Source organism: Ornithorhynchus anatinus, chromosome 5 (genome assembly GCF_004115215.2).
Source record: "Ornithorhynchus anatinus isolate Pmale09 chromosome 5, mOrnAna1.pri.v4, whole genome shotgun sequence".
NCBI classification, from domain to species: Eukaryota; Metazoa; Chordata; class Mammalia; order Monotremata; family Ornithorhynchidae; genus Ornithorhynchus; species Ornithorhynchus anatinus.
In genome coordinates, this window is record NC_041732.1 from 21,319,442 (window position 1) to 21,347,057 (window position 27,616).

The 27,616-nt window shown below is 52.6% G+C and overlaps 1 protein-coding gene across 1 annotated transcript; it reads left to right on the forward strand.

The window, feature by feature from the left end:
- Positions 1-6,523: 6,523 nt before the first annotated feature.
- On the forward strand, positions 6,524-27,580 carry ISG20 (interferon stimulated exonuclease gene 20). The gene is made up of 4 exons (XM_001521568.5): positions 6,524-6,648; positions 12,187-12,471; positions 22,027-22,227; positions 27,308-27,580. Exons 2-4 carry the CDS (start codon positions 12,241-12,243, stop codon positions 27,413-27,415), a joined length of 540 nt encoding a protein of 179 aa, XP_001521618.2. The 5' UTR covers positions 6,524-6,648; positions 12,187-12,240; the 3' UTR covers positions 27,416-27,580.
- Positions 27,581-27,616: the final 36 nt, after the last annotated feature.

A 27,616-nucleotide genomic window follows, 5' to 3' on the forward strand; every position in this document is an offset into this window, starting at 1 on the left:
CGGAGGGATCCGGTTGCCTCCTTGTTCTAAATCTTAACCGGGCCCAGCTGGCCCTCAGCATCAGAGTATTCCCCTGACCATAGTCTTGAGGCGTCCCTGCCATTCACCCTGAGCTTCACTGCCCTTCCGGGCCCAGGGCGGGGCCGAGCGGTGCCGGTCGCCCCCGCCAAGCCTCCAGCAAGACCGTTTCCACCCAGCAGCGTCGGCATCCCAAATCTAGCTTCTCCCCTTCTGCCCCCCCATCCCTCCCCGGGAAGAGAACAAGCCTCCGGGCTTGAGTTCCGGACAAACAGGCTCTAGAAGGGTGGGAGTCTTTAAGGATTTCCTCCAGGCAAAGGGGTGCCCGGGACACACCTTCCTCCTCTGCCCGGGTAGGAGACGCTGGGCAGGGGTCAGGCAGGATTGAGCCCCGAGCTCAGCATCTCTTCCCGGGGGGGGCAGGAGGGGCAGGGAGGTCCCTGCCTTGGCTTTTCCCTGGGAGCCTGCCGGGTCCGTGGGAGTCTGGGGGGTGGCGCAGTGTGCCCGGCCGGGCTGGGGACCGAGGAGGTGCAGTCGAGAAGGCGAGCGAGGGCAGGGCACTAATTTTGGCACTTCTCCAGGATTGCTTCAAGGAAGTGCCCGGGCGCAGACCTTGCCCCTTTGATTTCCGGGTCAAACTGCTAGACATTTAGATCATGAGGAAGCTTACTTTCACCCAGGGTGTCCTTTCTGGATCTCATCTACCCCCACCCTTTTTTTCTTAAGTGTTTTTTGTTAAGGATTTAGCATGTACCAGGTACTGTATTAAGTACTGGGGTAGATACAACCTCACCAGGTTGGTCCCAGATCACGTCCCACAAGGGACTCACAGTCTTAATCCCCATTTTACACGTGAGGGAATCGAGGCCCGGAGAAGTGAAGTGAAGAGTCCTGCACTTGCAGAGTGCTTGGATGCTCCCGAGGAACAGAGCCGGACTCACAGAGTTTAGCACTCAGGTGGAATTAAACGCGAGGACCTGATCTGGCCAGCGAATGACACAGATCCCACCCAGTTGTCTCACCAGCAAGATGCTGGGAGGGAACTCCCGAGGGTTCAGGTGCCTTCCCTGGAGGCTGAGACCAGACACATTTCTCCTTTAATCTGGCTGTTTCCTGTCATTTCTTCCAGCTGTCCCGTGGGGGCAGGGAGGTCGGGAGGCCGTATAGGTCGGTGTCGAGAGGGGCGTCCGGGGAAAGGGATTTGAGGTTCTCAGGGGAAAGAGGTTGGTTCCTTTCCCCCCCGGGTGGGTGTCGATTATGAGGTTGTAATTGGCTTTTCTCCAAAGATTCCTTAATTTAGAGCGGTGCCTGCTGGCTACCTGTAAACCTACAGGAGGTAGTAATAATTATGGTATTTGTTAAGCGCTTACTAGGTGCTAGGCACTGTACTAAGCGCTGGGGTGGATACAAGCAAATCGAGTTGGACACAGTCCCTGGGGCTCCCAGTCTTAATCCCTATTTTACAGATGAGGTAGCCGAGGCACAGAGAAGTGAAGTGACTTGCCCAAGGTCACCCAGCAGAAAGGTGGCAGAGCCGAGATTAGAACCCATAGCCTTTTGACTCCCAGGCCCCTGCTCTCTCTACCCTGTCATACTACTTCTCAGTCTTGGCACCAGGAACCCACTTCATCACTGGCAATGGCAGCCTGGGACTGATTTTCTCACCTGGCCTCTTGGCTGCTGGGGAGAAAACGGGGGGCCAGGGATCTGAAATGGTGCCGGGGAGCCTCCCAAGCAGACAAAACTCACGTGGAGACTTGGGTAGCTGGGAGGAGGAGGGAAGTAACGGAAACTCTGCTTTGGTTTTGTTTTTTTGGTCCCCTCCCAAGTACTTAGTACAGTGCTCTGCAAGTAGTAAGCGCTCAATAAATACCATTGGCGATGCTGAAGGGGTTTGAATTTCCATCTTCATATTTTGGGAAACCATGGCTGTGATCCTCGGCCGGGTGTATCAGTGTGCTTGATTGGGCTCTTCCTGTGAATGCTGATTCCAGGGGGAATTTGCTCCAGGAAGCGATGGCCCGAGTGGGAAGGTGAAAGGGTGCCCATGGGAGTCGCTTGGAGAATCCAGGGGAGGATTATCAGTGGCAGTCAGTATTATGGTGAGTCACACTGATTAAGTGGCTACAAGGTACAAGAGAAGGCGAAGGTCCTCGGGGGAGAAGGGGCCCCAGAATCTTAAGGTCAGGAACAACGTGGCTACCTGCGTGAAGCAGTTCAGAAAGCAAGTTTGCTCATTCCTTAATTCCCTCTCCACTCCTCTAGGCCGTAAGCTCGTCGTGGGCAGGGAACCTGTCTTATATTATTGTATTCTCCCAAGCGCTTAGTACAGTGCTCTGCCCCCGGCAAGTGCTCAGTAAATGTGATTGACTGATGCTGCCCTTGCCCCCATGGTGGCAGCGGGTAGTGAGGGTAAGGCGGGGTGAGGCTTCTCGAAGAACGGCCAGAGACCCCAGGACACGTGCTCATGCCCTGAGCTGGTAACAGGTCTGGTTCCATTTGGTTTTTGAGGGCGGGGTTTCCATCTCCAACAGGAGAACCAGAAAGATGGTTGCCACCTGGGCACCCCCTTTTTTTAAATGCAATCTGTTCAATCATACTAAAAGCTTACAGTGTGCAGAGCGCTGTACTGAGCGCTTGGGAAAGTACAATGCAACAATAAAGAAGTGACAATCCCTGCCCAAATCGAGCTCACAGCCTAGAGGCGGGGATGCTTCGTGCCAGATGCTGTACTCAGCGCTGAGGTAGATACAAGGTAATCGGGTTGGAAACAGTCCCTGACCCCCATGGAGTTCACTGTCCTAATCCCCACTTTACAGAGGAGGTAACTGAGGTGCAGAAAAGTGAAGTGACCTGCCCAGGTCACAAAGCAGATGGGTGGCGGAGCTGGGATTAGAACCCAGGACCTTCTCATGGCTCATTCTCACTTTCAGGCCCATGCTCAATCCACTAGGTCACGTTGCTTCCTCTTGGAGAAGCATCAGTGAATTTATCCAACCCTCTCTTGAGCCTAGACTGTAAGCTCATTGTGGGCAGGGAGCGTGTCTCCAGTGCTCTGCACATAGTAAGCGCTCAGCAAATTCCGTTGATATTTTCAGCCTGCACGAGTAACAGGTAACTTATACGTTCACCTTTGCGGGTCCCCTTGGTCCTGGCTCCATTTGAAGAATGCACAATTCCGTGTTGGCCCTTTGCGGTCGCATCGGCAGATCGTGTCCCGCTGCGTCCGTCCTCACGTGGATGCTTCTCTGCCCTGTGGACCAACTTGGGTCCCCCCTCTTTTCCTCTCTCTTCGGTGCTCTTCTGGAGAAATTGCAAAGGCCTCTGCTCCTTCAGGATCTGCAAGCCTCAGCTGGAATGTTGAGCCTGCTGTGTGGAGGAGTTAGCAATTGTATTGGCAAATTATATGTTATATTAATATATTAATATTGTTATTTAATATATTAATATGTCTCCCCCACTAGACTGTGAACTGCTCGTGGGCAGAGAGCATGTCTTACCAACTCTTTTATACGCTCCCAAACACTTAGTACAGCGCTCTGCAGAGCCCCCCGTAAATACCACTGATTGATTTTTAGCTCATTGTGGTCTAATAAGTAACAAGTCTACAAGTACAATTGTACTCTCAAGGGCTGGGTATAATGCTCTGCACGTAGTGAACGGTTCTCTAAATAGCATTGCTAGATTTTGGCATTTACTGTGTGCCACCCGCTACTAAGTACTGGAGTAGATTCAAGATAATCAGGTCACCAGTCCTTGTCCGACACGGCGCTCACGGTCTAAGGGGGAAGGAGAACGTGAATTTCATTTTCATTCTACAGAAGAGTAAGCAGTTACGGAGCCGGTGACTCCCAAGATCATATAGCGGGCAAGTGAGAAGCAGCGTGACCTGTGGACAGAGCACGGGCCCGGGAGTCAAAAGGACTTGGGTTCTAGTCCCGGCACCGTCGCTTCTCCGCTGGCCCAGTTATCTGTAAAATGGGGAGTAAGACTGTGAGCCCCACGTGGAACACGGACTGCGTCCAAGCTGGTTTTCTTATCCCAGGGCTTAGAGCGGTGCCGGGCCTTCGCCCCTGGAGTGCTAGCCTCACTGCATCCCCCTGTGTCCAGCCTCTGGCCTGGAACACCCTCCCCTCCTCCTAGCCAGCAGGCGATCCCTCTTCCCCACTTCAAAATTTTCCTGAAGGCACATCTCAAAGAGGCCTGCCACGACTAAGCCCTGTTTTCCCCAACTCCCTTCTCCAGAGTCGCCCTGACTCACTCCCTTTATTCATCCCCCTTCCCAGTCCCACAGCAGTTGGGAACATATCTGTCATTTATGGTGATGTCTGTCTCCCCCCTCGAGACCGTAAGCTGATTGGGAGCGGGGAATGTGTCTGTTATATTGAACAGTGTTCTGCTCACGGTAAGGTCTCGATATATACGATCGACTTAAGGGCTTAACAAAAGCCGTGAAAAAAAGTGGCGTTCATTCGGTCGTATTTATTGAGTGTTTACTGTGTGCAGGGTGCTGTATTGAGCACTTGGGAAGCGCAATTCAGCAACACATAAGAGACGGTCCCTGCCCACATTGGGCTCGCAGGCCCTCTTGATTCCCAGGCTGGTGTTTCTGTCGGGTCCACGCTGCATGTCGTGGAGGCTGGGAACAGAGAGCTGAACCCAATTCCGTGAAGTGCTTTTTTTTTGGGGGGGGGGGCGCGCGAAGACTTCCCGTCTCACATTAACCAGCCAGAAGGGTCCAGAACCAGTTCCCGCAGGGCCACGGAACCGGCTGGTGACCCCCACTCGGACTCCCCAGTCCCCGGAGCAAACCCGGCGCGGGTCGACGGGGCTGGAGTCGGGTTCTGGGGGCCTCTTGGGCGATCCCCCCAACTGCCCTCAAAAGAACAGACTCGCCTCCGGGCCTCCCTCCTCGTCCCCCGTGGCCAGCGGCTCAAGCGGGCCGCCGGCCGGCGGGGAGATGCAGTCGGACCCATCGTCGGCCTTCCCGGACCCGGGCCCTTGAGGATTCAAACGTTTTTTTAAAGAGGATTTTGTGAATTTGGGGGAGGGTGGCCTGACCTCAGCCCTCAGGGTATCCTCGTCCACTTTCCGGGTCCTAGCTGTGTGTCCTCTGTGCTCCCTCCACCCACCGTGGCTTCCCCGGAGGCTCCGGGCCCTGGACTGGGACCGGACCTCCACCGGGGAGGGACGGACCTCCCCGTCCCAGACACGGGGGCGGTGGGCGATGGTGTAAGGGGGGGATTTCCCCAAATCGGATGAATCACCCTCGAGGTCTGAGCAAGCCCTGCACGTGTGGGTGAGTGAGTGTGTGTGTGGGAGGGGGTCTGCGTGCCTGTGTATAGAGGGGTCGGGGAAGGGTGCAGGGCCAAACTGGGGGTCCAAAGGGGAGGCGGGGGGACCCAGAGCAGCCCGGGGGCGGCCACCCCTGGATTCCTCGGGACCCCCAGGCTTCATCTGTCATCTGGTCGCCGGGGGCGGGACCCGGCATGACCAGGCTTCCTCTCTCGCCCCGCACGGCGCCCTCCCCGGGGGCCACCAGATTTCCCATCCGACAGGAGGCCCGGGGGCGAGGACCGGCCCGGGGGCCACCGGACTTCCCTCTCTCACACCGTCCCCGGGGGCGACGGGGTTTACTCTTTTACGTACATTCATTCACTCGGTCGTAAAAGTCTTGAGATTTTTACTGTGTGCAGAGCAGCGTGGCTCGGTGGAAAGAAGCCTGGCTGGGGAGTCCGAGGTCATGGGTTCTAATCCCGGATCCGCCACTTGTCAGCTGGGTGACTCTGGGCAAGCCCTCTCTTCCCCCCTTTCCCTCTGCTCCTCCCCCTCTCCCTTCCCCTCCCCTCAGCCCTGTACTCGTCCGCTCAACCGTATATATTTTCATCACCCTATTTACTTCGTTAATGAGATGTACATCACCTTGATTCTATTTGTTACTGTTTTAGTGAGATGTCCATCCCCTCGATTCTACTGATTGCTATCGTTTGCGTCTGTCCGTCTGCCCCGATTAGACCGTGAGCCCGTCAAAGGACGGGGACTGTCTGCTACCGATCTGTCCATCCCGAGCGCTTGGTGCAGTGCTCTGCACATAGCAAGCGCTCAATAAATACTGCCGAATGAATGAAGTGGCTCCACGTCCCTGGGCCTCAGTTACCGCATCTGGAAAAGGGGGGATGAAAGACCGTGAGCCCCACGTGGGACCACCCGATGACCTCGATCTACCCCGGCGCTCAGAACGGTGCTCGGCACATAGTAAGCGCTTAACAGATGCCATCGTGGTTATTGCCGAGCGCTTGGGAGAGGACGATTTTACATGATCCCCGTGTGTGCGGGCCCCGGGGGACTTTTCCTCCCCCTGGGACGACGGCCGTGGGCCGGAGGGGACCGGAGGGGACCGGCCCGGGGTTTCCGATGACCCTGCAGCGAAAGCGAAACCGCCTTTTGAGGGTTCCCGGGTGCGACGTCAAAGACGAGTCATGGGTGACAGCGGGCCCGGCCCCGGGAAGGCGGGGCGGGGGCCACCGGGCCACCGGGCCACAGGGGCACTTGCCCGGAGGCCGACACGGACGGACCTGAGCCGGACCCGCTCGAAGCCCGCGGAGGAAGCGGGGCAGGACCGGACGCAAGGTGAGAGACAGCAGAGACGCAGACACAGAGTGACAATCAGCGGTGGGAGGGGTGGGGGTGACCACCTGGGTCACCTGCCTCGGGTCCCTGGAGGGGGTCGGGGGACAAAGGGGACGGGGGACGGGGGCCGCTGGAAAGAACGGCTGATCCATCCATTCAATAGTATTTATTGAGCGCCTACTATGCGCACAGCACTGTACGAAGCGCTTGCAGTGGACAAATCGGTAACAGATAGAGACGGTCCCTGCCCTTCGACGGGCTTACAGGCTAATCCCGGCTCTGCTGCCTTCGGGCAAATCACTTCCCTTCTCCGGGCCTCAGTTACCTCATCTGGAAAATGGGGATTAAGACGGTGAGCCCCGTGTGGGACCATCTGATCGCCTTGTATCCCCCCCCCCCCCCCCGCAGCGCTCAGAACAGTGCTTGGCACATAGTAAGCGCTTGACAAATACCATCATTATTATTAAAGAACAAGGGCTGACGGCTTTTATTGTTGCACTGGACTTTCCAAGCGCTTAGTACAGTGCTCTGCACACGGTGAGTGATGTCTGTGTCCCCCTCTCTGGACTGTAAGCCCAGTGTGGGAAGGAATCGTCTCTAGTTATTGCTTAATTGTACTTTCCAAAGTGATGTCTGTCTCCCCCCGCGTCTAGACTGTAAGCCCGGTACGGGCAGGGATCGTCTCTCTTTATTGCTGTACTGTAATAACAATAACGTCGGTATTTGTTAAGCACTCAGTATGTGCAGAGCACTGTTCTAAGCGCTGGGGTAGATACAGGGTAAACGGGTTGTCCCACGTGAGGCTCACAGTTAACCCCCATTTTACAGATGAGGTCGCTGAGGCACCGAGAAGTGAAGTGACTTGCCCACAGTCACACAGCTGACAAGTGGCAGAGGCGGCATTCGAACCCATGACCTCTGACTCCCAAGCCCTGGGTCTTTCCACTGAGCCACGCTGCTTCTCTTTACTGTACTTTCTGTACTTTACTCTACTTTTCAAGTGCTCCGTACAGTGCTCTGCACACAGTAAGTGATGTCTGCCTCGCCCCCATCTAGACTCTGAGGCCATTGTGGGCAGAGATCATCGCACTTTATTGCCCAGTTGTACTTTCCAAGCGCTTAGTACAGTGCTCTGCACACAGTAAGTGGTCTGTCTTCTCCCTTTTAGACTGTGAGCCCGGGGTGGCCAGGGATCTTCTCTCTTAATTGCTAAACTGCACTCTCCAAACGTTTAGTACAGTGCTCCGCACACAGGAAGCGCTCAGTAAATATGATTTAATGAATGCATGAATAACTAAGACTGAATGAGTGAATGAATGGCTGTGGGGGTCCGGGGATTGGGGGAGCTGGGCACGGTCGGAGGGCACCGGTGCCAGCTGGGCCTGGGGGCTGGGTGCCAGGGCTTGGCCCTGAACGGGGGCACCCTGGCTCCCTTAGACCCCAACAGCGGGATTCAATCAATCAGTCGCACCTATTGAGCGCTTCACGCAGAGCACCGTACCGAGCACTTGGGAGAGTACAGTGTCCCAAAGCTGCTAGACATGTTCCCTGCCTACAAGGAGCTTAATAAGGATGATAATAAGGATAATGTTCATGATGATAACAAGAATAATAATAACAATAATGACGGTATTCGTTAAGCCGTGACTACGTGCCAGGCACCGTACGAAGTGCTGGGGTGGATACGAGGGAATCGGGTTAGACACTGTCCCTGTCCCACCTGGGGCTCCCAGTCATGATCCCCATTTTACAGATGAGGGAACTGAGGCCCAGAGAAGGGACGTGACCTGCCCAAGGCCACCCAGCAGACAAGTGGCAGAGCAGGGATTAGAACCCATGACCTTCTGACTCCCAGGCCCGTGCTCTATCTACTACCCCGGGCTACTTCTCCTATAAATATGGCATTTGTTAAACACTAACTAGGTGCCAGGCCCTGTACGAAGCACTGGGTTGAAGACAAGCAAATCGGGTTGGACAGTTTTTTAGTCGAACAGTCTCTATAAACTCATAACAGTGATAATGATGGTATTCGTTAAGCGCTTACTATGTGCCAAGAACAGTTCTAAGCGCTGGGGTAGATACAAGGTAATCATTGCGGGCTGGGAACCTGTCTGCTACTCCTGTTGTATTGTTCTCACCCAAGCGCTTAGTACAGTGCTCTGCATACAGTCAGCACTCAATAAGTTCCATTCATTGATTGATTGTGTGCTTGCTGTGTGTAAGCACTTGGGAGAGTACAACATCACCAAGTTGGTAGACACGTTCCCTGCCCACAGTGAGCTTACAGTCGAGAGGAATTTAGAGTTTAGAACTTAGAACCCCTAAAACCCCTCCAAACTCAGCCTTGAATGCTTCGGCGCTATCCTCTTCCGGGAAGCATCCAGTCTGGGCTCAGGAACCATGACTTAACCAGCCAAAACCCTGGCCAGGACTGTGCCATTTGGCCCCGAGGGCCAGCAGTGATTTTCTGCTGTCACCCTGCTAAACTTTGAGCACACGAACTTGAAGCTCTAAAGGCTGCCCGGCCACCGGGCGTAAATGGCATGAAAAATAACCGGAAGGATAAGCGGTGTGACCTGATGGATAGAGCCCGGGCCTGGATGTCGGAAGGACTTTGGTTCTAATCCCAGGTCTGCTGCTTGTTTGCTCTGCGACCTTGGGCAAGTCACTTCACTTCTCTGTGCCTCAATTTCCTCGCCTGTAAAATGGGGATTAAGATGACGAGCCCCATGTGGGACAGGGACTGTGTCCAACCTGATTAACTTTTATCTGTTTGAGCACTTAAAACAGGTCTTGACACATAGTAAGTGCTGAAAAAGTACCATAGTTATTATAATAATTACTACTACATGGACTGTGTCCAACCTGATTAGCCCAGTGCTTAGTACAGTGCCTGGCACATAATAAGTGCTTAACAAATACCAGAAAAAAGGATAGAACAAAACATTTAAAATACAGAGCACATCTGGGCAGAGTATCATCTCCCAACTAGGTCCTGCTTTCTTTTCCCTCCTGTTTCCCTATGCTCCGCACACAGCATGTCCGGCTTGTGTTGCCTGAGTCGGGCTAGTAGCCGGTCAGCGTTGGGTGAACCTGTGGTCCTGGATCCATCATCATCATTCGTTCATTCATTCAATCGTACTTATGGAGCGCTTACTAGGTGCAGAGCACTGTATTAAGTGCTTGCGTGGCTCAGTGGAAAGAGCACGGGCTTTGGAGTCAGGGCTCATGAGTTCGAATCCCAGCTCTGCCCCTTGTTGGCTGTGTGACTGTGGGCAAGTCACTTCACTTCTCTGGGCCTCAGTTCCCTCATCTGTAAAATGGGGATTAAGACTGTGAGCCCCACGTGGGACAACCTGATTCCCCTATGTCTACCCCAGCGCTTAGAACAGTGCTCGGCACATAGTAAGCGCTTAACAAATACCAACATTATTATTATTATTATTAAACAGACACGATCCCTGCTCACAATGAGCCTACAGTCTAGGGCAGGGGGAGACAGACATGAAAGCAAATAAATAAATGACATCAGTACATAAGTGCCGAGGGACTGGGACGAGGGGATGGGCCAAGGGAGCAAGTCAGGATGACGTAGAAGGGAGTGGGAGAAGCGAGGAAAGGGGGAAGTCACTGAAGGTGGGGAGAGTAATTGCCCGCTGGATTTGAGGAGGGAGGGCGTTCTAGGCCAGAGGCGGGCCACGGGCGAGGGGTCGGAGGTGATCGTTGTAATCAGTGGTATTTATTGAGCACTTACTGTGTGCAGAGCCCAGTACTAAGCCCTTGGGAGAGGACAATAGAAACGGGTTGGTAGAATCATCCTCTTCTCCCCACAACTAGCTTAGAGTTTAATGGGGATCTTACAGTCTAGGTGGGGAGAGGGGGGATCCACAGTAGCCACTGAGGGTCTGTGGTGTGTAGAGTTGTGTTCAGAGCATCTACTGAGTGCAGAGCACTTGGGGAAACATGACAAGGTTAAACAGTAGGGCACAGAAGAGAGAGCACGGGCCTGGGAGTCAGAAATTCAGGGGTTCTAATCCCGGCTCTGCCCCTTGTCTGCTGTGTGGCCCTGGGCAAGCCACTTCACTTCTCTGGGCCTCAGTTACCTCATCTGTAAAATGGGGACTGAGACAGTGAGCCCTCTGTGGGACAGGGACTATGTCCGATCTGATTTGCTTCTATTCACCCCGGCGCTTAGTACAATGCCTGGCACATAGTAAGCGCTTAACGAATACCACAATTATTATTACTATTATTAGGCTCTAGACTGTAAGCTCCTTGTGGGCAGGGACCATGTCTATCGGCTCTGTTTTACTTTCCCAAGTAATAATAATAATAATGTTGGTATTTGTTAAGCGCTTACTATGTGCCGAGCACTGTTCTAAGCGCTGGGGTAGACACAGGGGAATCAGGATGTCCCACGTGGGGCTCACACTCTTAATCCCCATTTTACAGATGAGGTAACTGAGGCACAGAGAAGTTAAGTGACTTGCCCACAGTCACACAGCTGACAAGTGGCAGAGCTGGAATTCGAACTCATGACCTCTGACTCCAAAGCCCGGGCTCTTTCCACTGAGCCACGCTGCTCCTCAGTACTTAGTACAGTGTTCCGCACCCAGTAAGCGCTCAGTAAATGCCATTGATTGATTGATTGGAGTCTCCCATCAGGGACAACAGACTAGTCTCACAAGATTTGGGGCAGAGGACCCAGTGGACCCCGCTCCAACCAGCTCCCGCTCTTTCTCGCCAGTACTGTTCCCCCCGGAATGTGCTCGGGTGCAACGGGGGAGTAGGCGGGCAGGGGTTGCCGTGCGTTTCGAGGTGCCAGGACGGTCCCCAGGCGGAACCCAGGTCTCCTGACTCCCAGACCAGCTCTCCTTCCACTGGACCCACAGCAGGGCTTTGGGGAACACCTAGAAAAAGCGAAAGAGGCGACCTCTGCCTCGAGGAATTTTACAGTCCAGAGGGTGACGCGGTGGTTGATGAAAGCGCCGCTTGTTAGGAGAAAGTAAATGAAATGAACAAGTCTCAGATCAGGAACAAATGAATGGGAAAGTGTTGCCAGCTCAGGTGACCAGTAGATCGGCTGGAACTGGGGTTTCTTTTGTTTTTATGTTGTTTGTTTAGTGCTTATTATGTGCCAGGCATTGTACTAAGTGCTGGGCTAGTTACGAGCTAATCAGGTTGGACAGTCCATGGGCTCACAGTCTTAATCCCCATTTTATATATGAGGTAACTGAGGCACAGAGAAGTGAAGTGACTTGGCCAAGGTCACACTACGGACAAGTGGCGGGGACGGGATTAGCACCTAGCTCCTCTGATGCCCAGGTTCTTTCCTCTAGGCCATGCTGCTTCTCAGAGGGACGTTCAGTTTCCGTTTCCCAGGCTGGTAGAGGAAAAGAAAAGAAAGCCTCCCACTCTACTGAGAGCCGTTTCTGGACCCGAGGGGCCCGAATCTCAACACTATTTTAACTTCCTGCCCGAGGAGGGAGGGGAAGGTCAACCTGCCGGATCCCTATCTTTCCTCTGCTTTTCCGCCAGAGCCCGTTCCCGTGTCCCGACAGTCGCCCATCTCCTCCAGCCCTTCAGCATCCCATGGGGGACATCAGCCAGGTGGTCTCTTTGGACTGCGAGATGGTGGGCTTGGGCCCCGGGGGCCACGAGAGCGGCCTGGCCCGCTGCAGCCTGGTGGGTTACCATGGCAACGTGCTGTATGACCGCTTCGTCCGGCCCGAGGGGACCATCACGGATTACCGGACACGCGTGAGCGGGGTGTGCAAGGAGGACATGAAGAATGCCACGCCCTTCGCGGAGGCCCGGGAGGAGGTGAGTGTGGAGGGTGGTGGAGTGGGGATTAGCAGGCTGGGTTGGATATCTGGATGGATGTACAACTCATATATTCATTATTTTATATACATATAATAAATCATTATATATATATGCATATATATAAAATGATATTTGTTAAGCACTTTTGATGTGCCAAGCACTGTAATAATAATGCTGATATTTGTTAAGCGCTTATTATGTGCAGAGCACTGTTCTAAGCGCTGGGGTAGGAACAGGGTAATCAGGTTGTCCCATGTGAGGCTCACAGTTAATCCCCATTTTCCAGATGAGGTCAATGAGGCACAGAGAAGTGAACTGACTTGCCCACAGTCACACAGCTGACAAGTGGCAGAGCCGGGAGTCGAACTCACGACCTCTGACTCCGAAGCCCAGGCTCTTTTCCACTGAGCCACGCTGCTGTACTGAGCCCCGTGGCAGATACAAGCTAATCAGGTCCCACAAGGGGCTCACAGTCTAAGTAGAAGGGAGACCAGGTATTGAATGTCCATTTTACAGATGAGGGAACTGAGGCACAGAGAAATGAGGTGACCTACCTGAAGCCACAAAGCCGGCAAGTGGTGAAGTCAGATCCTCTGACTCCCAGGCCCAGGCTCTTTCCACTAGGCCTTGCCACTTCTCATGCATATATACGACTGTATTCCGTCTCTTCCCCTATCTGTAATTTATTTTAGTGTCCGTCTTCCCCCGCTTGACCGTAAGCTCCTTGAGGGCAGAAATCTCATCCACTAATTCTACAATACTCTCCCGAGTGCTCAGTGCAGACCTCTGCGCACTATAAGCCCTCGATTGATTGATTGATCGACTGTCCGTGGCTCCGAGGGGGCCCTGGAACTGGCTGAGAATGACTGAAAATTCAGAAAGTTTTCCCTGGGTCACTCTAGACTCTGCTGAGTCTCTTAAAAATCCTCGGTAGAGGGTGGTGTTAGGGAGTCCCGGGCTGCGGTAACGGGAGGTTACCTGGGGGGCAGAGTACGGGTAGTCCTCCAGGAGCGGGGCATCATAGGAAGGCTTCGCCCTTACCCCCGCGGGCTAGATATGGGGACACTGGTGACATCCAAACCATCACTCCAGAGATTAGGAGTGGACAGGTCATTCATTCCATCACTCATTCACTTGTATTTACTGAGTGCTTACTGTGTGCAGAGCAGTGTACTAAGCGCTTGGGAGAGTACAGTACGATGATAAACAGCTACATTCGGGTCGGTGCTATGGCCTTCAGACCCCGGGGAATGAGACACGGCTGAATAAGTTAGTAATATGGGGAGTTCCCTGTCTGCCCTACTGGTTTTCTCTGGAGAGGAAAAGGTGTGGTCAGGGGGACAGCTGGATCGGGGCCTGGGGAAGGGGAGGAGAGGTTTCCAGGCCCTTCTAAAGTTTGGGGGAACCCTGGAGGAGGGGAAGGAACAGAAGAGAGTACCGCCCGAATCCCAGAAAACTCCCTACTCTGGGGCATTCCCAGCTGTCTAGAGATTATCCAACCCCGGGACTGGACAGCTGTCCGCATCGCTGCCCTGGCTCACCTCATCCCTCCAGGTTGGCCCCAGGGGGCCTCCGGAGGCACGAGATGGTGGGTAGAGGTGGGGTGAAGGGTGCTGGGTTTACCCACCAGCAGGAGGGGCCTGGGGCTTGGCAGCCTTCCCTCCCTCCCCCGGAGGCACGAGCGGGTTCTGGGAGCCCATCTCCTTCCTTTCTCATCCAGTCTGGCCAAAGTTCCCGAGAAAACCACTTCCCCTTCCTAGGTTTACATTGCTTCATGGGTAAAACCAGGAGGGCAGTGTTAAGGGGCAAGGACCGGCTTACGGGAGACCTGCTCCAACTTTTCTGGTACACGCGAGGGTGCCCGTGGAGAGACCCACGGACGCCGTGTGCCCGTGTGATGAAAATGGTCAGGCAGCTTCTTAAATACACAGCATCCGATCTGGATTGGGAGAGGCGGGCTAGTCCAGACCCTCGGGGACCGAGGAGGTGGTCGAAGCTGCGTCTTCTGGCCTGAGAGGGGCCCCGTGGAGGTGACCCGTGGGTTTAAATGCGGCTGGGGTCAGGTAGACTGACCAGGGGTGCCCAGATCTCTTCTTCTCCCCCTATCAAGTCACTTGGCCAAGTCACTAAACGTCTCTGTGCCTCAGTTCCCTCATTTTCAAAATGGGGATTCAATACCTGTTCTCCTTCCTTCTTAGACTGTGAGCCCCATGTGGGACCTGATTATTTTCTTTCTGCCCCAGCAGTTAGTACAGTGCTCGGCACATATTAAGCACTTAAGAAATACCACAGTTATTCTTAATAGTAACGTTACTGAGTACCTACTGTGTGGAGAAGTAGAACCATGGTCCCGCCCTGGAGGAGCTGCCTATTTAATGTGGGAGACAGACAGCAAACATCGAATGCATTCATGGGGAACAAGGACAGTTGTAAGGATACAACTAGCAACTGCAAGACTGTGGAAAAATGAATAAGTGATAAGTTTAATAATTGATAATTATTAAACTTTAATGGGGTGAGACTAGAGTAACAAAGGAATAATGAAATTACGTTTTATTAAATGAATGAAACTAATTGATTTAACAAATTTGATCAATAAATAATGCATCATTAAACAAACGATACAGGTATTCTTTTAATAAAGAAGTGGAGGGCATGAATCGACATGTACGGAAGGGCTGAGAGCAACTAAAGACGATGACTCGGGATGACTACGCGTGAGGGAATGGTTGGGGAGAGTCTGCTGGAGGAAATAGTTTTCGCAAGGGCTTGAAAATGAGGCCTTCCCTAACTAAGCCCTCATCTCCTCTTCTCCTTCTCTTTTCCGAGTCACCTATCAACCAACCAGTCAATTGTATTTATTGAGCACTAAAGGTGTGTTGAGCACTATACCGAGCACTTGAGAGAGTACAGAATAACAGAGCTGGGTAGAAACGTTCCCTGTCCACAGTGTCCTTTCTAGTCCAGGGGGCGGAGAATTCACCCCACCCTCCACCCCACAGCACTTACGTACATATCCGTAATTTATTTATTTTTATTCATGTCCGTCTCCCCCTTTAAACTGTGAGCTCGTTTTTGCACAGGGAATGTGTCTACCAACTCTGTTAGATTGTACTCTCTACTCCAAGCGTTTAGCACACGCTTCAGCACCACAGTGCTTGGCACATAGTAAGCGCTTAACAGGTACCATAATTATTATTATTACTCTCCCGAAGACGTAGTACAATGCTCTGCACAGAGTATGTGCTCAGTAAATTTCATAGATTGACTGGGGAGGGACAGTCCTGAGACCCCAGTAGGGGGAGGGAGTGCTGCACCCAGAAGAAGCAGCTCAGAAAAGTGAAGTGACTTGCCCAAGGTCACACAGCAGACAAGTGGCAGAGCCGGGATTAGAATCTATGGCCTTCTGACTCCCGGGCCTGTGCTCTATCCACTAGACCATGCTGCTTCCCCATCAACTCATTAATTCATTAATTCATTCAATCGTATTTATTGAGCGTGTACTGTGTGCAGAGCACTGAACTAAGCGCTTGGGAAAGTACAATTCAACAACAGAGAACAATCCCTGCCCACAGTGGGCTTATGGTCTAAAAGGGGGGAGACGGACATGAAAACAGGGAGAGAGGCATCAATAGCATCAATATAAGTAAGTAGAATTATAGGTAAGTACACACCAAAACAAGTAAACAGGCATTAATATAAATAAATAGAATTATAGATATGTACATATACACACAAGTGTTGTGGGGCAGGGAGCGGGGTACAACAAATGGAGCGAGTCGGGGAGATGGGGAGGGGAGGGGGAGCTGAGGAAAAGGGGGGCTCAGTCTGGGAAGGCCTCCTGGAGGCGGTGAGCTCTCAGTAGGGCTTTGAAGGGGGGGAAGTGTGCTAGTTTGGCACATGTGAGGAGGGAGGGCATTCCAGGCCAGAGGTAGGACGCGGGCCAGGGGTCGATGGCAGGACAGGCAAGGCCCAGTGAGAAGGTTAGCACCACCACCAGAGGCTCCCTCTCCACCCACAACAGTGGGGAAATTGTGACAGGTCTCCTGAAAGTTTCCGTTAGTCCCGGATTTCTGCATCTCTTTGTGCTTCCCGGCATCCTAAGGCCTAATTTTTTAAAATTGTATTTCTTAAGTGCTTACTATGTGCCAGGCACTGTACTAAGGGCTGCGTGTGGATACAAACTAATCAAGTTGGACACAGTCCGTGTCCCAGATGGGGCTCACGATCTTAACCCCGATTTTACAGGTGAGGTAACTCAGGCCCAGAGAAGTTAAGTAGCACAGCAGACCAGTGGCAGAGCTGGGATTAGAACCCAGATCCTCTGACTCCCAGGCCTTTGCTCTTTTCACCAGGCCACATAGCTTCTCTAAGGTCCCATTATTCAGATAGGGAAATAGAGGCTCAGGGACCTGGTACTGTGGGTTGTAGAATGTACGCTCGGGACAGGGACCATGTCCAACCTGATTACCTTGCTCTATCCCAGCGCTTAGTACAATGCCTAGCAGACAGTAAGCACTTAACAAATTTATTATTATTATTATCATCATCAGAGATCACAAAGTAAACGCTCAATAAATACCTTTGATTTTGAGGACAGAGAACAGATGAGAGTGAAGCAAGGAGAGCTTTCAGGGTTGACCTGAGGTATTTTGGCTCCCCGGGTAAAATTTTCTAAATCAGCCCTGTTCAACCCGCATCCCTCCTCAAAATGTATGTTTTTTAAAGCCAATTATCTATCATCGCCTGTGCAAATTTGAACCCAGACTCATAGTACATTTTCTGTATGATTTGTGAAATTCTCATCAAATTTTAATATAAACAGCAACGAGGTCTAATGGAAAGAGCCCAGGTCCGGGAGTTAGAGCACCTGGGTTCTAATCCCAGCTCTGTCACTTGTCTTCTGCTTGACCTTGGACAAGTCACTTAACTTCTCTAACTATAAAATGTGGATTGACTGAGCCCTACGTGGGACAACGACTGCAGCCAACCTGATTAATTTGTATCTACCCCAGCGCTTAGCATGGTGCCTGGCACATAGGAAGCGCTTAATAAATACCATTAAAAAAATAATAAAAACAATTTTCTCTTAGTTGTACTCATTAAGCTAAGAGAACAGCACCCGGGAGTGTCTCCTGGGAGTGTCTTCTGGGAGTGTCTCCTGGTTCACCCTTAGTTCGGATCAGCCGTGGGAATTCATGAAATGCAAGTTGGTTCTTAGGGGTGATTTTCTTCCCCGGGCTCAGGCTTTGGAGGTGCAGTCTGCTGCCTCCATGGCAGGTCTTCCAGTAACATGCTCGCTGACACCGGACAAGTCACTTTTTTTTAAAAAATGGTATTTCTTAAGCACTTACTCTGTGCCAGGCGCTGTACTAAGCATTGAGCTAGATACAATAATAATAATAATGTTGGTATTTGTTAAGCGCTTACTATGTGCCGAGCAGATACAAGAAGAGAAGCAGCGTGGCTCAGTAGAAAGAGCACGGGCTTGGGAGTCAGAGGTCATGGATTCTCATCCTGCCTCCGCCACATGTCAGCTGTGTGATTTTGGGCCAGTCGCTTAACTTCTCTGTGGCTCAGTTACCTTGTCGGTAAAATGGGGCTAAAGACCGTGAGCCCCACGTGGGACAACCTGATTACCCTGTATCCCCCCCAGCGCCTAGAACAGTGCTTGGCACATAGTAAGCGCTTAACAAATGCCGTCGTTATTATTATTATTATACAGGATAATTGGGGAGGACACGGTTCATGACCTATATGGGGTTCTCAGTCTTAATCCCCATTTTGCAGATGAGGGAACTGAGGCACAGAGAAGTGAAGTGATTTGCCAAAGATCACACAGCAAAAGTAGTGGAACCGGTACCAGAACCCAGTCTCCTCCGTGGGCTCCTCCTCTCCCTCCCAAACCCTAGCTATAGGGGATCAATATCTATAGCTATATCTGTTCTCCATCTATACTCACTCCCTTGGTGAACTCATTCGCTCCCACGGCTTCAACTGTCATCTCTATGCAGAGACACCCAAATCTACATCTCCTCCCCTGTTCTCTCTTCCTCTCTCCAGGCTCGCACCTCCTCCTGCCTTCAGGACGTCTCCACCAGGGTGTCCTCCCGCCACCTAAAACTCAACATGTCCAAGACTGAGCTCCTTATCTTCCCTCCCAAACCCTGTCCTCTCGCGAACTTTCCCTTCACTGTAGACGGCACAACCATCCTTCCCATCTCACGAGCCCATAATCATGCTGTCATCCTTGACTTCTGCTCTATCATTCAACCCCACCTATCCAATCTGTCACCAAATCCTGCCAGTCTCACCTTCACGGCATCGCCAAGATCCGCCCTTTCCTCTCCATCCAAACCGCTATCACGTTAGTATAGCCACTCAGCATCCTTCCTGATCTCCCAACCTCATGTCTCTACCCGCTTCAGTTTATACTTTACTCTGCTGCCCGGATTATCTTTCTACGGAAACGCTCTGGGCGTGTCACCCCCGCTCCTCAAAAACCTTCAGTGGTTGCCTATCGACCTTCATATGAAGCAAAAACTCCTCACTATTGGCTTCAAAACTCTCCATCACCTTTCCCCCTCCTACCTCACCTCCCTTCTCTCCTTCTCCAGCCCAGCCCACACACTCCGGTCCTCTGCCGCTCACCTCCTCACTGGGCCTCGTTCTCGCCTATCCCGCCGTCGATCCTTGTCCCACGTCCTACCTCTGGGCTGGAATGTCCTCCCTCCTCACATCCGCCAAACTAGCTCTCTTACCCCTTCAAAGGCCTACTGAGAGCTCACCTCCTCCAAGAGGCCTTCCCAGACTTCCCTTTTACTCTGCTCCTCCTCCCCTCCCCATCCCCCTTACTCCCTCCCTCTGCTCTACCCCCTTCCCGCCCCACAGCACTTGTGTATATATGTACATATTTATGATTCTATTTATCGTATTAATGATGTCTATATATCTATAATTCTATGCATTTATATTGATGCTATCGATGCTTGTCTACTTGTTCTGTTTCGTTGCCTGCCTCCCCCCTTCTAGACTGTGAGCCCACTGTTGGGTAGGGATCGTCTCTGTTGTCGACCTGTACTTTCCAAGTGCTTAGGACAGTGCTCTGCACATAGTAAGTGCTCGATAAATACGATGGAACGAATGAATGAATGAACCCAAGTCCTTCTGATTCCCAGGTCCGAGCTCTATCCAGTAGGTCAAACTGCTCACCGTTTAGGAATGCGGCAGTTTCCGCTGATGTCAACAGTTGCTCGGGTGTGGGGGACGGTTAATGGAGGTGGTGCTGGGAGGTAGCTGAGAAGTGTTTAAGCCTACTTTTTTGGGAGGTGGGGGGGGTTCGTCTCCCCCCGGCTGAACCTGGGGGAAAGCTGAAGGAGTCTGGGATAGAGCCCATGAACCAGACGAGGACCTAGCCTTGTTTCAGGCCCGCGGGGGCTGGGGTGTGAGCGGGGGGAGGGAGAGTGGCGTGTCACCTGGCGTGGCTTTAATGCCAACGTGCAGGACTCAGGCTGGGCACTACAAGTCGTAGAAGCTTAGAGAGAGAACTTCTCGTGAGCAGTTCTGCCTCCCTCCACTTCTCCAACAAGAAGCAGCGTGGCCTAGTGAGAAGCAGCGTGGCCTAGTGGAAAGAGCCAGGGCCTAGAAGTCAGAGGATCTGTGTTCTAATCCCACTTCTGCCAAATGCTTGCTGTGTGAACTTGGCCAAGTCTGTAAAACGGGAATTTGATCCTCCTCCCTTCTCCTTAAATTGTGAGCCCCAGGTGAGACAGGGAGTGCACCTCCCCTGATTAATTTTATCTATCCCAGTGCTTGGAACGGGGCTTGACACATAGTAAGTGCTTACCAAATATCATATGAAAAAAAAACAAACTAAGGTCTAGGACTTAAGCTGGGGTAGGGCGTGGGCCTCTAGACTGTAGGCTCGTGGGCCGGGAATGTGTCCACCAGCTCCGTTAGCATGCTCTCAGAAGTGCTTAGTGCGGTGCTCTACACATAGTAAGCCCTCAAAAAATATGATTGATTGAATTCTGAGAGCTGTCAGAAAGGCTCACCGTGGAATGGGGCAGGGCAGCACTGACAGGAGCTAATCCAAACCAAACGGCAAAATCCCACCCACTCACTCCCAGGACCAGATGCAGAGATGAATGGCTTCCTTCTTCGGGACACGGTTTGCTTCTGACAGCCCAATTTGGCCTTGCAGCTAGTTGCTAAAACCTGTCAGCCCTCAGGCCTGGCTATTCATTCATTCATTCAATAGTATTTATTGAGCGCTTACTATGTGCAGAGCACTGTACTAAGCGCTTGGGATGAACAAGTCGGCAACAGATAGAGACAGTCCCTGCCGTTTGACGGGCTTACAGTCTAATCGGGGGAGACGGACAGACAAGAACAATGGCACTAAACAGCGTCAAGGGGAAGAACATCTCGTAAAAACAATGGCAACTAAATAGAATCGAGGCGATGTACAATTCATTAACAAAATAAATAGGGTAACGAAAATATATACAGTTGAGCGGACGAGTACAGTGCTGTGGGGATGGGAAGGGAGAGATGGAGGAGCAGAGGGAAAAGGGGAAAATGAGGCTTTAGCTGCGCAGAGGTAAAGGAGCCAGCCCACCAAATAGCCTAGCCTTCCCTATTGTCCCTGCCGTGACGTTCTCGTTCTCCGCGGGGTCCCGTGGGTCCCAAGCCCACGGCGCAGGTCAGGCTGGCAGAATTTGGGGTTTGGATGCCCCCTGACACCCCTCCCACTGCTCTCCTTTTTTTTTTTTTTACGGTATTTGTTAAGTACTTATTATGTGCCAGACACTGTCCTAAGCGCTGGGGCAGACATAAGCTAATCGCATTGGACACCGTCCCTGTCCCACATGGGGCTGGAAGCAGCACGGTGTAGCGGCTAGAGCACGGGCCTGGGAGTCAGTAGATCATGGGTTCTAATCCCAGCTCTGCCACTTGTCTGCTGTGTGACCTTGGGCAATTCACCTCACTTCCCTGGGTTTCAGTTTCCTCATCTGTAAAATGGGAATTGAGACTCTGAGCCCCAAGTGGGACGGGGACTGTGTCCAACCGGATTTGCCTGTGTCCGTCCCAGCGCTTAGTACAGTGCCTGGCACATAGTAAACACTTAACAAATACCATAATAATAATCATTATGGGCCCACAGTCTTAATCCCCATTCTACAGATGAAGTAAGTGAGGCACAGAGCGGCGAAGTGACTCGCCCAAAGTCACACAGCAGTCAAGTGGTGGACCTGGGATTAGAACCTAAATCTTTCTGACTGCCAGGCCCGCGCTCTAACCACTATGCCACACTGCTTCTCCTTTGGAACCGTATGGAGGGCAGGAGGCGGTGGTGCAAGTGGCCGGACGGGAAGTGAACTAGGCCAAACAAGATGTGGACCTGGGCGCACATCCAGGCGTTTCTGGGGAGGACTCCGCCTGAGGTAACTGATGGCAGGAACCCTGAGGGAGTCCTGGAGGGGTTCCGTGGGGCACGTTGGATCAGCACCTGGGAACTTTCTGACGTGGGGCTTGTGTCTTCCCGGGTAGATCCTGAGGCTTCTGGAGGGCAAACTGGTGGTGGGCCACGACCTCCAGCACGACTTTGAGGCGCTGAAGGCGGACATGGCGAGTTACGAGATCTATGACACCTCCAAGGACCGGCTGCTGTGGGAGGTGGGCGGGCTGGGGGCCTGCCGGAGGGTCTCCCTCAAGGTCCTCACATTGAAGATCCTCAAGAAGAACATCCAGGTGAGTCTCCGGGAGGCCCTTCTCCTCTTCCCCGTTCCCTACACCTCCCTAGAGGGGCAGGACGCCTCATGGATAGAGCACGGACCTGGGAGTCAGAGGACCCGGATTCGGCTCCCGACTCTGTCATCTGAGGGCTGTGTGGCTGTGAGACTTCTCTGGGTCTCAGTTCCCTCATCTGCAAAATGGGGATTCAATGCCTGGTCTCCCTCCTGCTGAGATGTGAGCCCCAGGTGCCACCTGATGATCTGAGAGAAGCAGTGTGGCCTAGTGGACAGAACACAGCCTGGAAGTCGAGGACCTGAGTTCCGATCCAGGCTCCTCCACCTATTTGCTGTGCGACCTGGGGGACGTCTCTTCACTTTCTCTGAGCCTCAGCTTCGTCACCTGTACCGACTTTGTACCAAGCACTTAGAACAGTCCTCTGCATGCAGTAAGCGCTCAATAAATACTGTTGACGATAATGATGATGATGATGATCTTTAAGATAGGGCTTCGGTCCCCTTTCTCCCACCTACTTGGACTGTAAATCCCACGTGTGGCAGGGACTGTGTCCGACGTGACTACCTGGTATATACCCCAGCACTTAGAACGGTGCTTGACACATAGTAAGTGCTTAACAAAGATCCCAATCTATTATTATTATCACGATGGTTATTGTCATACAACCGGGCCCAGGCCTGGGGGAGTCTGGATGGATTATCCTCCGTGGCTCCCTAGGCAGCCAAAAGGCTGACCGACTCCTGGCCCCCTTTCCCAGCAACCCGGCTTGTCTGAGGCGAACCAAACTACAGCCATCTGAGGCTCAGGTCCACATCTCTTAAATGGAAGAAATCTGAGCCTCCAGCTCTAAAAGGCAAGCAGAAATTTGGCAGGTGCCAGTTCTCTCGGCCAGCTGAGGCTTCCTGGCTCCGACTGCTGCTGCTAATCAGTCAGTCGGTCAATTATATTTATTGAGCACTTACTGTGTGCAGAGCATTGTATTAAGTGCTTGGTAGAGCGTAACGTAACGATCCAATAGTTGCATTCTCTGCCCACAGTGAGCTTACAGCCTTGAGGGGGAGACGGACATGAATATAAATAAATGATGGATATGTACGTAAGTGATGTGGGACTAGGAGGGGGGATGAATAAAGAGAGCAGGTCAGGGTGACGTAGAAGGGAGTTGACGATATTAGGACCCAGGAATCCAAGGAAGGGACTGGAGCCATCTAATAGTAACTGTGTTATTTGTTAAGCGCTTACTATGTGCCAAGTACTATATTAAGCGCTGGGAGGGCAGGGGGATACAAAACAATCAGGTCCCATATGGGACCCGCGGTCTAAGTAGGAGGAAGAACAGGTATTGAATCAGATAAGGGAACTGAGGCCCAGAGAAGTGAAGAGATTTGCCCAAGATTACACAACAGGTAAGTGGTGGAACTGGAATTACAAGCCAGGTCCTCTGACTCACAGGCCCGAGCTCTAAGAGTGGCCAGTGATGGTGCTCCCAAGCACCGGACAGGGTACGTGACAGTCCCATTAATTATGCCTGGCACCAGGTGAAGCAGCGGGCACCATTTTGCAGAAGCCTGAGAATTTTGCCCAATCTTCAGGTGTAGTTCCAGGAGGATTTCTGATCTCTTCCCCCTCTTGTCCCCCCCGGCCCCCTCCCCACCTCCGGTCCCCCCGACACATCCCTGGAGCTTTGCATTCCCCTCCCAGGTCCGTGTGTGTCTGGCCCAGCATCTGAGCCATGGAACTTAGTCACGGGAGCCATGCCAGGGGAGGGGTCGGCGTCAAAAACAAAAAACCGGATACACAAGCTCTGGGTACTGTATCAGAACCAGACCGGAGACAGGCCAGCTCAAAGCCAGACAGACCGGCCTCCTTAGCGACGGTACAGTTTGGGGTTGCACCACCGGCGCTCTGAGAGGTAAGCTCGGACGGCAGAGGAGACAGGAGTCTGGGGACCTTCCTATCATCCCCCAGGGAAGACAAATGGGAGGAGATGCTACCCATCTGAGCCCCTTGGAGCCCCTGTTCTGCCCGCTCTGGGAAACTGAGGCAGCCCAAAGCTGTGACCTGTTCTCTGTGGTCTATTGCTCTTCCTGTCATTTCTCTGAGTTGCCCCGGTGGCCTCTCTTTCAAGTGGCTGAGCCATTGACGCAAGGTTAATTGGATCAAATGGACTTATTGTCTTCCTGGTAACCCGGCCAGCAGTGAGGCCTTGTCTCCCTGGTAACTGGGGCAGCAGTGAGGCGTCGTTTCCCTGGTGACTGGGTCAGCATCGAGGCGTGGTCTTCCTGGTAAGCAGGCGGCGGTTAAGCGCTGTCTCCCTGGTAACCAGGGCAGCAGTGAGGCGAGGTCTCCCTGATAGTCAGAGGACCAGTGAAGCCTGGTCTTCCGGTAACTGGAGCAGCAGTGTGGTGTGGTTTGCCCTGTTAACTGGGTCAGCACCGAGGCCTGGTTTTCCTGATAACTCGGTAGCCGTGGGGTGTTGTCTCCCTGGTAATCAGAGCAGCCGTAAGATGTCGTCTCTCGGGTAACCATGGAAGCAGTGAGGCGTGTTGTCCCTGGTAATTGGGCAGCAGTGAGGTGTGGTCTTCCTCTTAACCAGGCAGCAGAGAGACGTGGTCTTGCTGGTAACCAGGGCAAAAGTGAGGTGTGGTCCCTTGGTAACCAGAACAGCAGTGAAAGATGGTCTCCCTTGTAACCGGGGCAACAGGGAGGCATGGTGCCCTTGTAACTGAGGCAGCAGTGAGGTGTGGTCTTCCTGATAATCAGGGCAGCAGTGAAATGTGATCTCCCTGGTAACCAGGAAAGCAGTGAGGTGTGGTCACACTGGTAACTGGGCAGCAGTGAAGTGTGATCTTCCTGGAAACTGGAGCAGCAGTGAGGTGTGATCTTCCTGGTAACTGGGCAGCAGTGAAGTGTGATCTTCCTGGTAGCTGGAGCAGCAGTGAGGTGTGCTCTTCGTAGTAACTGGGCAGCAGTGAGGCGTAGTTGTCCCGCTAACTGGACAGCAGTGAGGTATGGTCTTCCTGGTAACCAGGGCAGCAGTGATGCGTGATTTCTCTTTCTAGAGCGAGACAAACCATGGGTCTCCTGGGATATCCGAAACCATTAAGCCAACACCACCCCATGGAAGTTCTGGGTGCTTACGAACACTTAATCAAGGCCGGTTTTGTTTATTTTTATCTAAGGTTGTGTTGGTGCCTCGTTGCACTTTCAGATCCTGGGGCCCAAAGGTGGAATGGAGCAATTTGGGACTCACATGGGGAGAAGCTCAGGGTCCCCACCTCAGCCAGCATCGGGACAGGGGATGGGCAGGGTTTAGGCAGCACCAAAGAGTCTGGTGGCAGTGGCAGGGGGTGTGGTGTGTTGGCGAGGAATGAGAAAATCCCCATCTTCTCCCCTCCAACCAGCAGCACCCGGTGGGCATTTCAGCCGAGCCAGGAGGGCCATCTCTCCACCCTCTGAGGGACTCCTGGGCGCTCAGGGGGTCAGGCCCTAACTGGAAGAGGTTCCCAAAGCACTTGGGAAGCAGCATGGCCTGGTGGATAGAGCCCAGGCCTGGGAGTCGGGGGACACGGATTCTAATCCCGGCTCCAGCACTAGTCTGCCGTGTGACTTTGGGCATGGGTGGCAGATTGCTCAAAAGGGATCCCTTTGACATCCTCAGCCTCTCTGGTCCTCCGTTTTGACATCGCTCTTCCTCCTTTCCACGGTCCTTTCAGCTCAAGGACCTCTCCATTTCTTCCATCCTACCAGAAGGGTCCAGGAGCCGGGAGGTTGAACAGTCCCGTCCCATCCCTGCCTCCTCTCAGCCACTTCGGCCCTCAGATGTTTTCCGCTGCTGTTGATTACTCCTCAGATCATTTACGTCTATCCCCGTGAATCGTTCGACTGCCGTGAATTTGTGAAATGTCTGCCTGGGTTCCCCATCGCAATACAAGTTCCTCAAGGACAGGGATTGCATCTTTGACTTCTGATTCAGTGATGCTCTGGCACAGTAGGTCACTGCAGTTGGTGAAGTCACGACATCAATTTCATTTTCAGGAGGGCAGAGTCCTCCGACAGTGAGAGGGAATCTTTTTTTTTTTAAATGGCATTTGTTAAGCCCTTATTGCGTGCCAGGCTCCGTACTAGGCCCTGGAATAGATACAAGCAAGTCAAGTTGGACGCAATCCCTGTCCTACAAAGGGCTCACAGTCTCAAACCCCAATTTACAAATGAGGGAACTGAGCCCCAGAGAAGTGAAGTGACTTGCCCAAGATCACCCAGCGGACAAGTGGCGCAGCTGGGATTAGAACTCATGACTGTCTGACCCCCAGGCCCGTGCCATTATGCCATGCTGTGAAAGAGTCAGGATTAGAACCCAGATCTTTCTGACTCCCAGGCCTGGGCTGTATCCCCCGACCATGCTGCTCTTCATTCTGAATCCTCCTTCTCACCCTATCAGAGTTCCATTTTGTGGGCGCAGATGTTCTCTGACACTGGTTGGAGCTGTAAAATCTTCATTGGAAACTCTCACCCCTCACCTCGAGATCGAGATCCTGGGGCACAGGTCCCCGGATGGGGTCGCTCCCCAAATAGGGGTTTGGAGGACTGCCTGGTTACTATTATATTTTTTAAGCACTTACTTTGTGCCAAACACTGTTCTAAACACTGGGATAGATAAAAGGTTATCAGGATGGACACAGTTGCTGTCCCACACGGGGTTCACAGTCTAGGTGGGAGGGAGGAGGATTTAATCCCATTTTACAGATGAGGAAACCGGGGCACAGAGAAGTGAAGTCATTTGGTCAAGGCCACACAGCAGACGAGTGGCAGAACTGGATTAGAACCCAGGTCCTCTGACTCCCAGGCCCCTGCTCTTTCCACTGGGCAGCACTGCTTCTCGCCTCTACCACTACGAGACACCAGTTCACCCCCGTTGGCTCTTTCCTGAGCCATGTTGGCTTTGAACCCTACAGCTGGGAGAGCCCCCCGAGAACAGGGAACGTGTCTGTCGACTCTGTCGTACTCTCCCCAAGCGCTCCGCACGGTAGCCTGCACACAGTAAGCGCCCACTAAGTTCCACTGTTTTCTGTTTCTGCAGACTGGATGGAGCGGGCATTCCTCTGTGGAAGACGCGAAGGCCACGATGGAACTCTACAAGATATCCAGGAAGATCCGAGCCCGCCGGGCTGAAGCCGCTGTGCCGTGATTAGCCACCAAGGCCCGCTGCCCTGTGGATCTGGGTCTCTCTTGTGGGAGAAGTCATCTCAGCGGAGCTCTCCCTCTCTTAGAAAGAATACCTCCGACCTGTCCTTTTTCTTTGTTTTATAAAACCGAGTAAATTGTGATAATAAAAAGGCCCTTTCTCTGTCCATCCTTTGCATTCTGGGTAAAATGAATCCATGCAAAG

Coding starts and splice junctions, on each gene's coding strand:
- ISG20 (XM_001521568.5), top strand. CDS start 12,241: ATGGGGGACATCAGCCAGGTGGTCTCTTTGGACTGCGAGATGGTGGGC. Junction 12,472..22,026: donor TCGCGGAGGCCCGGGAGGAG/GTGAGTGTGGAG, acceptor CTTCCCGGGTAG/ATCCTGAGGCTTCTGGAGGG. Junction 22,228..27,307: donor TCCTCAAGAAGAACATCCAG/GTGAGTCTCCGG, acceptor CTGTTTCTGCAG/ACTGGATGGAGCGGGCATTC.